Source organism: Acomys russatus, chromosome 13 (assembly GCF_903995435.1).
Source record: "Acomys russatus chromosome 13, mAcoRus1.1, whole genome shotgun sequence".
NCBI classification, from domain to species: Eukaryota; Metazoa; Chordata; class Mammalia; order Rodentia; family Muridae; genus Acomys; species Acomys russatus.
Genome location: NC_067149.1, coordinates 35,989,582 through 36,005,703, shown reverse-complemented (window position 1 = coordinate 36,005,703; position 16,122 = coordinate 35,989,582). Strand labels below are relative to the sequence as shown.

The following is a 16,122-nucleotide window of genomic DNA, read 5'->3' as shown; positions in this document are numbered from 1 at the left end:
CATTTACTGAATTGCTTAGAGTGGTTAAAATTCAGGGATTTTGGTTAGATTATTTGGACTTAGATTTTGGTTTTGACAAATGTAATTTGAGTAGGTCACTTACTTGTCCTGTCAACCCAATATAGCAACATTACTGTGAGGATTAACTAATTTGTTTGTTTGCTTCAGAGACAGGGTTTCTCTTTCTGTAGCTCTAGCTGTCCTGGAACTTGCTCTGTTGGCTGGCCTTGACCTCACAAAGATCGGCCTGACTCTGCCTCTGAGTGTAGTGATTAAAGGCATGGGCCACCACCACCCAGCTAAATATTTTTTTTAATGAAGTTTTAATTTAGTATAGTACTGGTGCTTAGCAAACGATGAATAAATATGAATATTTTTCAACCACGAAACTAAAGAGGGGAGCATTGTCTGCAGAAGGCCTTGGATGTAGTGGTTTTGTTGTGTTTTGCATACTTTTAACATTAGCAGGAGAGGGCCAGATAACTACCTGGATACACTCCCAGACCACCCTTTTAATGCAGGGCAGGTCACGTGACACGGCGGATCACATGACTCGCGGAACAACATGGCTGCGCCCGCGCGAGAGCCACCTCTCGGCTGCCGCTGGTGGCTTGCTTATGTCTTCTTGCTGCTGGTGTTAGTGTGCGGGACGATGGGGAGCGAAGAGGCCGGGGACGGGGCAGGCGCGGCATCCGTCGCGGGTTCGTGCGGCTGCGGAACGCCCCAGCGGCCCGTGGCCCATGGCAGCTCGGCGGCCGCGCAGCGCTACTCCCGGGAGGCAAACGTCCCGGGCCTGAGTTCGGGCCCACGACCCCTCGCGCTCACCAAGGTGCGCTTTCCATTCCATTCCTGGGTCGTGTGGGTGCCATGGACCATGCTAGGGGTGATTCGGACGTCCTGGGAAGGGTCTAACCACACCCCAAGTCGGTCAGCTGTAGATCCCATTGGACAGGAGTCCCTTTTCCTGCTCCTCCCCGTAGGGAGGTGGGCAGGGTTTTGTGCCTGTTTATTCCTGGGCTGTAGAGAGTTTATCTTGAAGAGTGTTGTCCGTTCTTTCTTATCTCTTCTTGCCCACTTCCACTTTCCTCTACTCTGTCCTCCTGGTGAAGAGCTAAGAATTTAAAGCCTGACGGATTGGGGTTTAAGTTCTCAGTTCTTGTTTTAGTACCCGTGGAGACTGAGCCTTCAAGGCTGCCTTAAACTCACCTGCAGTCTCTTTTCAGTGGCATCTGCTTGGCAGATTCGTGTATTTATTCTGTTGTACTTAGCACTTTGAGCGCAAGGAAGGATCAAGCCAAGTGCACTTGCTTTATTGTTTTTATGTCTGTTGCCTAGGTGTGTTAGATGTTAGCATGTACAGATGAAAACAGTGAATAAGAAATTGTTCTGCATTCTACCTGCAAGCTATTTTATCTGTGTGTGCGTTTGTAGAACAAACTTCAGGGGATTCACCCAGGTTCTCTGTATAACACCTTTTTTTGTATTCCTATACAGTGTATTCTTGCTTCCCATCTCATTTTTCTTTCCTCTGTGTTAATTGGCACTAATGTTCAGGACTTGGTGAGGGGGTAACAACCCCTGTGGTCTCACCTGACCTTTCCTCCTCTCCATTTTAATGTTTCCATAGATTGACCCATGGAAGATGGCGCTGCAGCAACTAAAGATACTTGTCTGCAGATTGCACTTTCCAGCTCAGCAGTGGGGGATGGTGACAGTTGGGTGCATGACTGTTTGTTCCTATTCTATTAATATGCCCATAGCATTTTGGGGCTTTTTTTTTTTTTTTTTTTTTTTTTTTTTTTTTGAGACAAGGTTTCTCTGCAGTCTTGGCTGTGCTGGACTCGCTTTGTAGACCAGGTTAGCCTCGAACTCACAGCGATCCGCCTGCCTTTGCCTTCGGAGTGCTGGGATTAAAGACATGAGCCACCATGCCTGGCATTTTGGGGGCTTTTGCTCAATGGCAACTTATCTATTTTACTTACTGTAGTTATTTTCCTGCTACCTACTTGATGATGGAAACAATTTTAGATCTGTTTTATTCTCTCTGGACTGCCCTCCCTCCAGTGCCTAACCTATTTTAGGCATTCTGTAATATCCCTTGAATGATGTTTTGTCTTTTTTTTTTGTGTGTGTGTGTGTGTGGCTACAATATTGAGAAGATATTTCAGGGGTAAAAGGCTATCAGGTAGGTTTCAAAGACACCCTTGTAAACATATACTTCTGCTGTATTCACTCTCCAAGAATCCTGTGCAGTGCATTATCTTCTAGTTCATAGGTGAGGCAACTGAAGCTTCATGAGTCAAATCTCAGTGCTGGACAAAATTTGGGTGCTATTCCACCTATCAGGGATGTCCGTGTGGCTAGATACGGTCTTGCATAGTTAAGGTGGCTGTTGGCATATTGTTTTCTTTTGTCTGAGCCTTTGCTGTTAAGTTTAAGGCGTCAAAGAAGGAAATGGAAAAGGAGCTCTACAAGAGAGTTGCATATGAGTTTATTTCATTTTTGTGCATAAAACAAAATTCATACAGTAGCAAATGGAATCAAGATTGCGTAAAGTGGATTCTTTATACTTGGGAAGTTTGAGAAGGCACATGGCCATAGACACAACTGTATCCAGGGCATCGGGCAGCATCTCCTGGACCGTTGTTGTCTCTTAGGTCATCTTACTTTAGTTTGATTCTGTTTCTTGATAACATCCTGTCTTCTTTTTGTTGTAGTTGTTGTTGGATTTTTTTTGTTTTCCAGACAGGATTTCTTTGTGTAGCCTTAGCTGTCCTGGAGTCGCTTTGTAGACCAGGATGGCCTCAAACACCTGCCTCTGCCTCCCGAGTGCTGGGATTAAAGGTGTGCACCACCAGGCCCGGCTAAAATCCTGTCTTCTAAATAAGCTGGAAGGGGAAAGAGTTTTTGTCTTTTTGTTTTTGTTCTGTTTTGTTTTGTTTTTTGGTGGCTCCAGGAAAAGTTTCCAGGTCCTGCTCTTAGTTGAAACTTTGTGATCTGAAGAATGCCAGGATTGGCCAGGATTTACTAATACAGGATTTACTGTATTAGTAAATTATCATATGCTGTTTAAACTCACTGAGAAGTTGTCTCTGAGCTCAGGTTGGCTCCCCCACATTAGACCCAAGCATGTTTGTCTTAAGAGTGTCCTTCATGATTCCTTATCCCAGGCTGGATGAAACGTTGTATCCTTGAATACTCCTGGGAGATACCCTCCCCAAAAGGATACTCACCTACTGTTTATCCCAAGATACAACAAAGCCTGTGGTGGGCATGGCTAGTGGCAAGTCTCACTCGGGAGAAGACTGTGCTTTGGACCCTTTCTGTGGATCAGAGGCTCCAGCTGACTCTTCGGTGCTTGGGGCTTCCCTAAGTCAGTTTCCACTGGATAGTGTATCTGATCGGATGCTCCACAAGCTCATTGTTTACCTCATAAACTCACTCACTGGAGACCCAAAACATTGCTGTCGGTCATTGTGCATACTGAACACAGGCCTTTGTCTCAGGATGTGTAGGTGAGTCACCCATCTTGGGTCACACATGTTTAGTGATGCCTTGAGAAGTGATTTTTCAAAGGAGACGTCAGATGCTTCTGCGCGTATGGGACTAGATGCTGGGTGTGCAAACACTAGCAGCTACTCACATCGTCCTTCTGTAATGATGGAGTGATTCCTGACTGCCTCATGCTTCAATCTTTTACAAACATGTGCTGGCTAAGTGTATATGTGTGTCTCTTGTGTTTATGTATGTGCTTCCATGAAGTTCAGAGGACAACTTTAAGGAGTCCGCTCTCTCTATCTACCTTACATGGGTTTGGGTTGCCGGGCTTGTACAGTAAGTGGCCTCACACTCTGAGCTACCTCACCATGCCCTATGGGTCTGTCTTGAGTAGGGTAGCATAGGCTTTGAACTCACCTTCAGACACAGGGAAGAAGGGATTTTTGGACTCTGGTCTTTCCCCGAAGACACAACTAAATTGTCTTTTAACTTGGCCTGTGGTCCTGAAACATCTGTATGTATGGAATTTCCCTAGAATGGACATTTTACATTTGTAACACAGAAAACTTGATTGGTGTAAGTTAGAAATTATGGTCTACTTAGAGCAGTCTAGAACTATTTTCATCTATATCTTCCAGAATGGAAACCTGGTCTCTTCAGCGTTCTCTATCTCTGTTGCTTAATCAAAGATGGGAAAGAACCTAGGCCAGGGGTCCACAGTGCAAGCTCGATGGTGTTGCCGTCATTTGTATTCACCATGAGGGAGAAGAGTTTGAGAAATAATTAGTAACTCTAGAGAAGTCTGTTGGGTACAGTGTGCAGGCAGAGCTTCCTTCAGGTTGTGGGTTTGAGCTGAAGTACATGAAGTTTATTCTCATCGCAAGACCTTGTGTTCTGTAGACATGATTTTTTTCTATCCCCACTTTCTTTAGCATTTTAATGATTTTTTTTTCTTGTTACTTTTTTTTTCTGGTTACTTACTGTGTAGCCAAGGCTGGCCTTAAATTCATGATACTCCTGTCTTTCAAAGTACTTTGATATCACCAGTAGTTATGGGTTTTTATGAAACTTTTATGGGATCGTAAGACTCATTTAAAGACTTGATATTTCTTTTACTTTAAATTATGTGCATGTGTGGGTATGTGCACATGATGCAAGTGCCCAAGGAGGTGTTGTGTAACTCTATTCTTAGGGAGACATAAACAGACATCTACTCACCCCCAGTAGAAAACTGATGACAATCCAAAAAGGAAGGATACCACCAAAATCCAACTTGGGCTTACTCAACAGAATATAGCTGAGGAGTTACTTACAAGAAAAAGAAGTGACTTAAAGGCTGCTGCTTCAACAAAGCCCACCCCAGCTCTGGTGACAGCTCACCAAACTGGAAACCTGGAGCACACTGCACAGCCTACAGGCAGTTCCAAAAGGCTGGAGAGTGTCACAGGTCTCTGCTTCTTCCAGGCAGTCCAGTGAGCCTGAGAGTGCCCCTTAGCAGCTCTCATTGCTTAACTATGATAGCGAGGAAGGGACTTTAGAACCTGGTCAGTTTCAGGGACTTCCATGAACTTTGTTTTCTTTCTCAGCTTAATGAGCTTCCCCCAAGGAAGGAATGCTTCATTCTGCTGTTTTTCCCCACCCCACCCCCACCATTCTGTTATTTCACCTCTCTGTAAGCCTCCTGTATTTTAAGGAGCTTCCTTTCCAAGGTGGAAGGTTTTACTCTAGCAGGAAACTGCTCCACAACAGGATGATGCTGTTGGATCACCTGAAGCTGGTGTTATATGTTGTGAGCCACCTGAGGTGGCTGCTGGGGACTGAACTCTCATCCTCTGAAAGAGCAGTGTGTGCTCTTAACCACATAACCATCTTTCTATTGAAACTTATGTTTAAAATAGTTTTTCTACTTCTTTGCAGAGCTGTTAAAAAAAAAACAACCCACTTTTCTCCCAAGGACGGCAGAATCTGTGTCCAAGGTGTTACATAGAGTATCAAGAATAATGGATAAATCTAGTTCAGTCCCTGAACCAAGGCTCACTATGACACAGACATGTAACTCATGGCTGAGACTGTCTTACAAATGAGATGGGCTTTTGAATCTCTTACTTATGAATAATTCAAGTAGTAACTTATTGTATTCATCATCTTATTTATTCCATGAGTGAAGAACATTTGAACTCTGACTGGAGCTTGTGCCATATGGTGTCCCCAAGGTCTTGAGATGAAAAGTTTGTTTTGGCCTCATAAGGAGCCTAAGACACCAGTAAGGAGAAAATGTGTAACTAAAGAGCCTGTAAAGAAGCTCAGTTGGTCATGTGCATTGCCCACCTGCAGAGCTGGATGTGGTGACATGTGCTTTTAATTCCAGTATTGGGGAGAAAGATACAGGAAGACCCGAGGCCAGTGTAGCCTGACTGATGAGCTTCAGGGCTGTGAGAGATCCTGTCTCAGTGCAGCTGGATGTGTTCCTGAAGATGGGTCTTTAGCTTCCACATGCACAACTACATGTGTGTGCACACAAGGGCACATACACACAAGTGTACACACCAACATGCACATACATAAAGCATTGGAAAAGGAACTGTAAGATAATTTGTGTGTTTGTGTGTGAGACAGAGAGAGAGAGAAAGAGAGAAAGAGATATTATGATAGAAAGAGACATGCATCATAGGAAGCAAGGTGACACAGCTAAGGGAAAGGTGTATGGCAGGAGAGGCCCAAGAAGAGGGTGATCTTTGAACAATGACATGATTCCTGAAGAGACAGAGTAGCTCATGGAACTTACGCACCCAAGTACGAGCAAGAGGTGGTAAGTGTTAGATTCTGACATTTTGATATTGCACCCCAAAATGTGATAGAAATTCCTGCATAATTTTAAATAGGAAAATAGATTTGATCAGCTTGACACTTCAATTTGTTGTTTGAACTAGTGTATTACATTGTTATTTTGAGACAGGGACTCACCGCGTAGCTCTGGCCAGCCTGAAACTTGTTATGTAGACCAGGCTGGTCTTGAACTTATAGAGATCAACATGCTTCTGCCTTCCCAGTGCTGGGATTAAAGGACCATCATGCCTGGCTATTTTGTTTTCTTTTTTAAATAGATATTATATCTATACGGTTCTAATATTTAAAAAATGGGTGTAGGGTAAGAAAAATATTTACTCATTTATATTATTCTCCCCAACCCCCAAGTAGATGCAAGCAAACCTTAAAATCTGTGACTGCACAGTCACCTTTTCTAGGCCCCTCTCCTCTTACACTTGGGTACCATCACATCTTCTGTGTGCACCCTGCTTTCCTCCCACCATGGTGTACTGCTGAGCCTGCTCCATGCCACCATACGAAAAGTTCCTCTTCCTCTTCTTATGTCTGCTTTCTTTTCTATTTCTGCATGACCTACTGTCTGCTTCAACAGTCCACACTGCTGATGATTTAGTCTGTTTCCTGTCTTTCCTCCTGACAGAGCTATGGTGATGTGTTAGATACAGAATTTTCAGAAAGCCACTCTGGAGGCAAAGGCAGGCAGATCACTGTGGGTTCGAGGCCAACCTGGTCTACAAAGTGAGTCCAGGACAGCCAGGGATACAGAGAGAAACCTTCTTTCAACAAAACAAAACAAAACAAAACAAAAGTTCAGAAAGCTTACCTAGGACCCAAATACTTGAGAAGTGAATGAGTGGAAGGAATAAATGGGAGGCAAGAATGGGTGAGACTGGCGCGGGGAGACCACCTGTGAGGGTACCTGGGAATAGAGAAGGGGGGATGCTAAGAAGAGAGGGATGTAGGAGAATCATCAAGGGTAGGTGACCCTGGGACATGGGAATAGAGGAAGTCAAGGTTTGTTTCTTGAAACAGGATTGACACATTGGACAAATATCCCATTTGATACAAATCAGCTGAAAATAGCACCATAGAGGCTGAGAGAAGGCTCAGTGGTTAAGAGCACTTGCTGTTCTGCAGATGATCCAGGTAAAATTTCAAGGAGCCACATGGCCTGTAACAATCTAGTTCCAGAGGATCCAACATCTTCTTCTGGACTTGGCATGCGTGCATGTGGTGTGGTGTGCTGCCATCCATGCAGGCAAAACACTCATACATAAAAATTTTAAAAAATAACACCTTTGTGACTGGAAAAGACATGCACATGATTATAACCTTAACATGTAGAATCTAACTCTTCTATGCTTATTGAGGAACCCCACCCGCAAGCTAATTACCTCTTTGAGTTTATTTTCTCTTTCTTTGGTTTAAAATCTTGTTTCTAGGTCAGAGACTTGACAGTTAAAAAATCTGAGAGATTTTTGTTTTTATAATTTTAAAGCTATACTTTGTGTCTGTAGACAGAGTTCTGATAAGTAGTATAGTTGAGAGCCTATTTTTAATAAAGATATCATTCATATATTATATAATTCACTTTTTTGAAGTGTATTACTCAGTGATTTAATTTTTTTAGGGAAGTCAAAACTATTATTGCTATCTTATTCCAGAATATTTCAATATCGCTGAAAAAACTCAACAGTTAAGCAGTCACTTCGCATTCCTGCTACCTCATAGCCTCTGGCTACTGCAGAGCTACTTTCTCATTTTTTTTTTTTTTTTTGAATTTTGGGTATTTTATTATTTTTAAAATTGTGTGTATGCGCGTGTTGTGCATGTCTATGCATTCATGTTTGCATGTGTGGCGTGCATGTTCACATTGTCTGTCGGCCAGACGTCAATGTTCAGGTCATCCTCAGTTGCCATCCCACCTTATTTGTTGATGCAGAGCATATTGGTCAATGCCAGGCTCTCTGATATGCCTAGTCTTACTAGCAAGCATTCTCTGAGGATGATCCCCCTCTCTTTGCCCTCTGTGCCCGGGATAGCAGGTGGGCTGCCTTGCTCACAGCTGCCTGTACCTCCATCTCCAGGGATCCAGCACCCTCTCTTGTCCCCACAGGTGCCCCAAACATGGTCTTACACACATTGGGATATAGACATCTACACATAAATTTTAAAAAGATCTAAATCTTTAAAAAAAAATGAGCACAATATTTTCCTTACCTCCATAGTTTACTGTTGCAGTATTTCCAGGACTGTCTCTCTTGCATGTCCAAATCTGTTGTGAAATTCATCTAGAAAGAGCTTTCCAAAAGAATTCCCCCTTCTTTCTGTGGCTTGTCGTTTACTCTCATTGGCTTGTGGAGTGATTTTCAAGTGTGTGTGTGCCTGTGTGCATGCGTGTGTGTGTGTGTGTGTATGTTTGTGTGTGTGTAAATCATGTGTTGTATGCTTGTGTGTGTGCATACTTATAAAGACATGCATATGTGGAGGCCAGAGGTTGACGTTAAGTGTCTTCCTCAATGGCTTCTCTACTTAATTTATTTTTTGAGAAGCATCTTTGACGGAACCCAGAGATCACGGATTCAGTCAAACTTGCTGGCCCTTGAGCCCTGGGATCCTCATATCTCTGATCCTGCGTCCTCCCCACCAATTAGGGTTACAGACCCAAGCCCCCACGCCCAGCTTTTATGTAGCTGCTAAGGATCCAAATTCAGGTCCCTCGGTTTGTGCAGCAAGCATGTTACCATTGAGCGCTCTCACGCCCTTGGCTAGTTTTGCAGAGATATTTGTGGTGGGAGTTTTAAGCACTGCATGCTTGATGTGTGCTGAGAACTGTGTAGCCAAAGATACGCTTTGCTTTAGGTGTATGATGTCCTGTGTTTCTCCCTTTGCTGCAGATGGTCCCCATCCCTGCTGGAGTATTTACGATGGGCACCGATGATCCTCAGATCAAGCAGGATGGAGAAGCCCCTGCCAGGAGAGTCACTGTTGATGCCTTTTACATGGATGCCTATGAAGTCAGCAATGCTGACTTTGAGAAATTTGTGAACTCAACTGGCTATTTGACAGAGGTAATGGGCTTGGGGATGGGAGGGAGAACTGGCTATTTTCCAGAACCTTCAGAAAGGGTGTAATAGCTCAAAGTTTAAGCATTTTTACTGTGTGTCCAGCACCGTGATATGTACTTCCTTCTGGCATCTGTCTAATTTCTCCCAGCAGCTCCTTGATGTTACAAGCTGAGAGTCAACATTGATTCATGCTAATTACACTACTGGTCAATGATTAGAAGCAGGCATGCATGGGCAGTGTGGACCACTGAACCTGAGCTCTTAACCCTTGTGCTGTGCTGTGTTAGTGCTCGAATCCACTGCAGAGGGCTGCTGCTCACTAGGCTTTCTGAGAACACAGATGGCATGTAATTCTTCTTAAGGCATCGTATACTACCTGTCTCACAAGCTTTAGACAACGCAGAAATGGTCAAGTGCCTAAGTGTATCTTTTCATCGTAGTGGCTTTATTCTTGTACATTGGTGACTCGATAGCTCTTTTCTGAAGGCTGCTTTAGGCCTTTTCCTAAACTAGATCTAGTTTATGACTGTTACTGTGAGAATCTCAAATTTATTTGTTTCCTAAGTACTGTCTCCTTTTATCTCATCAAAACCCTTACCCTTCTATTCAGTTTGTGGAGTCCCTACTTAAAAAAATAATTGGCACCAAACACCCTTTTTTTTTTTTTTTTTTTTAATTTAAAAATTAATTTGGGAGTGGAGTCCAAAACAAAACAACATTCAGGTTCAATTCTGAACTCTCATTTCTTTGGAATTTTCTAAAATATACCAAGTGGTTTTAAATCTTGTTTGTAGATATTTGTAGTAAGCAAAATCTCTATTCTTTTTATTTCATATGCTCAGCTCAGTTTATAGTATAAATTAGAAAAACATGTGTGTGTGTGTGTGCGCGCGCGCGCACCCATGTGGGCTTATTTGGAAGCCAGAAGTTGATATTGCAATATCTTCCTCAATGGCTTCTCTCTTACTACTTTATTTTATTTTATTTAAGTGTGACATGAAGTGGTAGGTACAATCACCCATGTGGGTATGTCTGGAAGCCAGAAGCATGCGAGTATGCGTGTGCCGGTGACTGAAGTGGCCAGGCAAGGGCAATGGATCTCTGGAGTTAGAGTTGCTTGTGCTTGTGAACTGCTGATATTTCACCTTACTTTTGGAGAGGATCTCTGACGGACCATAGAGATCGCACTTTTGGCCAGACAGACTGGCCAGTGAGCCTGAGATCCACCCAGTCCTGCCTCACAAGCCTCTAGCACTGGGATTACAGAGGGCTGGAGCCACATTTGGCTTTTACTTGGTCAGTAAAGATGAGACAGTGAGTGCTTTAACCACTCCAGCCCTAGAGGAGTTCTAAGGAAGGGGGCCTTTATAGAGCCGAGTTCTTCTGCAAGATTAGCCAGCACATGCGAATGTAAGGTACCTGACAGGCAGACATTGTGCGTCATGTTGTAGCTGTTGACATGCTGTTTGCATTCATCCCCACCTCGAAATAAGAGAGTTACAAGACCTGAGTGGATGTGATTTATTACATAACCACATGTACCATGCAGCACTGATTCTAAGTAGTTTTCTTGGTAATGCTATTGGTTTTACTTTATGTATCTGAACCTCTCATTCTGAGGAGTTTTCAGCTTCGTGCTGCCAGGAGGGTGTAGGGCACAACAGAGGTCAGAGTCCCTGCCTGGGACACTGTTTCATATTCTCAGGACATTTCACAGACTTCCTTCCAGTATTTCCAACTTCACTGTACATTTTCCCCACTGCTCACCAGATTCTAGCCCAGTGGTTCTTGTTTCTGTTCTTGAGGATGATCCAGCCCTCCCCTCTCCCCTCCCCCTTTAGTGCCTTTAGTTACCTCCATCCGGAACCAGAGCTGTTCCCTCTGCTCAGAACCAGAGCACGCTGTTCATCTCTACTTGCGTGCCTTGCAGCTGCATCAGTCTGATTAGCTGGAATGTCCCTTCCTCAAGGAGAAAGGGCAGTGTTTGGAAAGGAGAGGATGATTATAGAAGGTAGGAAAGGAGCAAGAGAGGATAATGACTGAATAGGATTAAAAATTCACTCTGTAATATATAAAAACATAATAAAACCCTTTATTCTATGTAACTAATATATGCTGGTAGAAATATAAAAAAGAACAAAGATGATGCCTATTATAGTAATCCCTGGTTTAGCCCTAGACTGGGCATTAGGCAGGTGTTATGTGTGTGTTTGTTGAGTGGATAAGTGGTATGCGTTGCTAGGCATCATGATATCACTGGGAACACACGGATACTATCAGGTGAAGAAAACATTCATTTCTAGTCAATAAAACAGGCTGAAGGCTCTTGTGAGGCCTGATGTACAGGGACCAGGACTCAGTTAACTTTTTTTTTTTATTATAATTTATTCAGATTACATTCCAATTGTTATCCCTTCACTTGTATCTTCCTATTCCCACCTTCCCTCCCTCTTTCACCCGATTTCCTTCCCCTAGACTTCTGACAGAAGGGGACCTCCTCCCCTACCATATGACCACAGCCTGTCAGGTCTCATCCAGATAGCCTGCTTCCCCTTCCTCTGTGTGCCACCGGGCCTCCCCATCAAGGGGGACATGATCAAATTGGGGGCACCAGAGTTCGTATCAGAGGCAGTCCCTGCTCTCCCCACAACAGTGGAGAATGAGCTGTCCATTGGCTAGATCTGAACAGGGGGTCTAGGTTAACTGCATGCATTGTCCTTGGTTGGTGCATGCAGGTGGTCAGTTAACTTTACCTGGTGAGGATAGGCCAGCCTAGAGGAGGAAACTGATCTTGGTGAAAGTGAGGAAACTGCATGGGCTCCCTGCGATTTTCTTGAGCTCATTGTGTTAGAACTACCAGATGTGACAGAGGCAGCTTGTTCTGGCAGTTTGAGTCCTAACAAGCTGACCACATGCGCTCAACTGAACAGGCTAGGGAGCCGCTGGCCTAGTGTAAGAAGCTCATCTACACAGGCAGTCACTGGGGAGCCCAGGAAGACGGTCCTGGTGCTCCATGGATCTGTAAGAACAGGTGGCTTTGTAGGATGAAAAGTAGAGCAGTAGTCACAGGAACTAAAGGACAAGAATCTCACTGTCAGAGCAGATATCAACAGATTTGTGACAATACTGTCAGAAAGTGATTAAAATACAGATTTCCAGCTGCTGCTTAGGCTGATCCCTTGACAGCTCTAAGCACAATAGAGTGTGTCTGAGAATCAGCAAGCAACACCATTCAATTCTTTTAGGTAGATCCTAGGAGCAAGGTGGAAGGCAAACAGCTTACACGTATAATATCCCAAGAATATAATTTTTCAGAGTTATTTGCAATATTGGGAGAAATAGGGTTCTTTCCGCAGGTTCTTCTTAGAATCTAACCTCTTCTAGCCTGCAGTCTTATCAGCAAATCAGGTCTCACATGCAAACAGTCTTGTGAGTGACCTGAACCTGTTTTAAAAGGAAGTTGGATGCTTTAAAGTAATTTCTGAGTAGTTTGGGAAGTCAGGGAAAACCCGAGGCCACCATCTTCCTGGATGGGACGAGTCACCATAGTAGCATTGGGAGGAAAATGGCACCCTGAAGCCATGACCCTAATCTTTTTTACCCTCCATATAGGCTGAGAAGTTTGGAGACTCCTTCGTCTTTGAAGGCATGTTGAGTGAGCAAGTGAAGGCCCACATCGACCAGGCAGTAAGTAATGCTCAAACAGCCTCTCTTATTTCTGTGGGGCTCCTCAGGAACAGCAAGTTCTACCTTCTTCTCCCTGCTGGTGCCTAACCCTTCTCCCTCTGTAGATTTGCCCCAAGTGTCACAGGACCATGGGCCAGGGTGCCTTGTCTAGCTGAAGATGTACAAGCTGGGGAAGATGTCTGTTTTCTGTTTGCGCCCAGAGTAACAGCATGCTTCAAAGTAGAATTCAGCTCTGGACTTTGGCTGTGTTTTACGTGCAGCCATTTTTAGAGAGGAGGATGAGTGAGTGCTACAGACTTCTGTTTTCACAGCCTCAGTCATGGCTGGGTCTGCTCTGCAGCTAGTTTCCTAAGTATTCATGAATTCCTGTGTGCAGAGTCATGTCTACGGGAGGGGTCCTTTTAATGAATGTTCATAAGAAATGGAGGCTGGCAGCTCATCCTTAGAGGAAGGGATGGGCCAGGGAGAATACAGGGGTGTGAATTAAGTCTGCTTTTCTAAGACCTGGAGACTATTGGATAGGTTCTATAAGTATCTGTCAGAAAGAATTTGGGATTCCTGTGTCAGGAAGTTTAGCAGGTCTGTAAATGTTTGTGAATATAGCTCATGAATATGTAAAAACAAGAGCAAGAGCGAGGTTAGCTGGGAAGTTGGGAGTTCTCACAACATTAGTAGGAAGATACTGAAGAGCAGGATACAGAGACAGAAAGATCAAGAAAGACAGATATGGAGGATGTAGATGAAGAAACCACACTCTAATCTTTCTCTTTTCTACAAGTTACCGTTAAATAATTCATGCCTGGGGACTGGAGAGATAGCTCAGTGGTTAGGACCATTGGATGCTCTTGGAAAGGACCTGTAGTCTATTCCTATACCAACACAGAGGCCCACAACTGTCTATAACTTCAATTCTAGGGGATGTGATGCTTTCTTCTGGCCTTCACAGGCACTGTGTGCTTGTGTTGCACAGAGATACAGGCATGCAAACACCCTCACACATAATAAAATTGAAAAAAAGTCGTGTCTGGACTTCATCTTAAAGTGTTGGGGCTGGAGAGATGGCTCAGCAGTTAAGAGCACTGGCTGCTCTTCCAGAGGACCTGGGTTCAATTTCCAATACCCACAAGGCAGCTCAAAACTGTCTGTAACTTCAGTTCCAGGTGATCTTATAACCTCACAACACTGGACATGAAAATAAAATTAAACAAAAAAAAAATTTTTTTTTTTTTTTTTTTTTTTTTTTTTCAAGACAGGATTTCTCTGTGTAGCCTTGACTGTCAAGGCTGGCCTTGAACTCACAGTAATACACCTGCCCCTGCCTCCCAAGTGGTGGGATTAAAGGCGTGTGCCACCACACCTGGCGTTGGTTTTACTGTGTCTTTTCTGGGTGTAGCAGCACCAGGAAATGGACCCCTTCTGGCTCATGCTTTCTCTGTGTTCCAACTAATGTAGCGTAACTTGGGGTGGTGGGAGAGGAAGTAAATAAGACTTGCTCTCAAATTGTATTCTGGTGAGTCAGGCTATTTTTCATGTTTGCTTTAGTAAATATTTAAAAGGTTTGATTACACTCTTTTTGAATTCCAGTTCTCTTATTGCCAGTTAATGTTGTCTCTTATACAATCTGATTCCCTCCTCCACTTTCTTTCTTTCTTTCTTTCTTTCTTTCTTTCTTTCTTTTCTTTTTTTTTTCTTTCTTTCTTTTTTTTTTTTTCTTTTTTTCTTTCTTTTTTTCTTTTCTTTCTTTCTTTTTTTTTTTTGAATTCAAATCAGGGTAGTGATGATGACCCAGCAAGCAACCCAGGGTGTGGCTCCTGTTTTAAGATTTGAGGTTCAGATGAGGGAGGCCATCTGCACCTGTTCCTATAATTTGACTTTCAGGTTCAGGGTGTCATGTCTCTTAGGAACCACTAACGTATTAGGCGTGAAGGCAAGTCATGGAACATTGCCTCGAGTCACAGTGAAGTGTGCATGTGCTCATAGCTAGGATGAGGACAAGCACCTCTCACCTGGCTGCGTGGCTGGCCACATGCTTAAGTGCTTATAATGGAAAAGCAAACCTTTAAGGTTGTTTTGAAAGGGTCAAATGAGTAAAGTAAGTCATCAATGGTCTGGGAGAGCAAGAGCCTTATCCCATCTCCCTTGTTGGCCTGACTTATCATTACTCACTAGAACTTTTGCAACTTCACATTTCTATAAGGTAGGATGTGGGTTGTCGATGGGATGAGTTTACTGTTGACTTCAGGAGGTAGATGAGATAATGGGCTGTCACCACAGTCACAGGACCCTCCCTCCCCCTTCATGCATCTTTAGGCCTTACTTCAATGAAGGGTCATGTTCGTAACACTTGACAATAGTTTGTTTTCAACATAAAAAGCAAGTGTAGTAAGTAACCTTGATGAAGCTGTAGTACTTGATTAAAAAAAATGTAGTAATTGTGTTTATTTTCAGAGCTGTATTCTGTTTATGCCAGTTGACCCTAGTGATATGAATGTTCCTAATTATTTTTGAGTGTTTAACAAAACACAAATACAGACAGTCAGTCACCTGATTTAAATGTGTTAACTTATGACATTATCCTAAGGTGGAGCACACTTGTCCCCATCACCCAGATCAGGAGTTAGAGTTGCTACCTGGCCCAGCAGCCCTCTTTGTGTGCCCCATCAATCCCATCCATTCTGTTCCTAAAGTAGCCCTGGCCTGATTTTTCAAGTGAGTTCTTCTTGCCGTTTCTTGTAGTATCATCACCCAGGGGTATACCTCCAGTTGGATCTTGCCCATTTAAGTACATTTTTGTTGAAGGCATTACTAATTTGCTTTCCATCACATTCCCCATTTGTCTTCTCATTAATTTTGCCCTCTGAAGACCACAGACCGTTTAGCTTGTAGGCATCCTCAGTCTGAATTTTGCTGATTGACAGCTGCAGTACAGCTCACCTGCTGTCTCTGGTCCGTGTTTCCTGCATGTGTTCTCATTTGTAAGTCACTCCACACCCTTGTTCTGAATCCTTCTTAACTGAGCCTAGGAGTCCTCTGTGGCTTCTCA

General features: G+C 43.5%; 1 protein-coding gene across 2 annotated transcripts in view; it reads left to right on the top strand.

The window, feature by feature from the left end:
• The first annotated feature begins 565 nt into the window (after window positions 1-565).
• Sumf1 (sulfatase modifying factor 1) overlaps window positions 566-16,122 on the top strand; it is a 75,407-nt gene continuing 59,850 nt past the window's right edge. For both annotated transcript variants that reach the window (XM_051155018.1, XM_051155017.1), the window contains exons 1-3: window positions 566-829; window positions 9,222-9,395; window positions 13,005-13,079. In XM_051155018.1, the coding sequence (XP_051010975.1) occupies window positions 566-829; window positions 9,222-9,395; window positions 13,005-13,079 (513 nt within the window). The remainder of the gene's footprint in view (window positions 830-9,221; window positions 9,396-13,004; window positions 13,080-16,122) is intronic.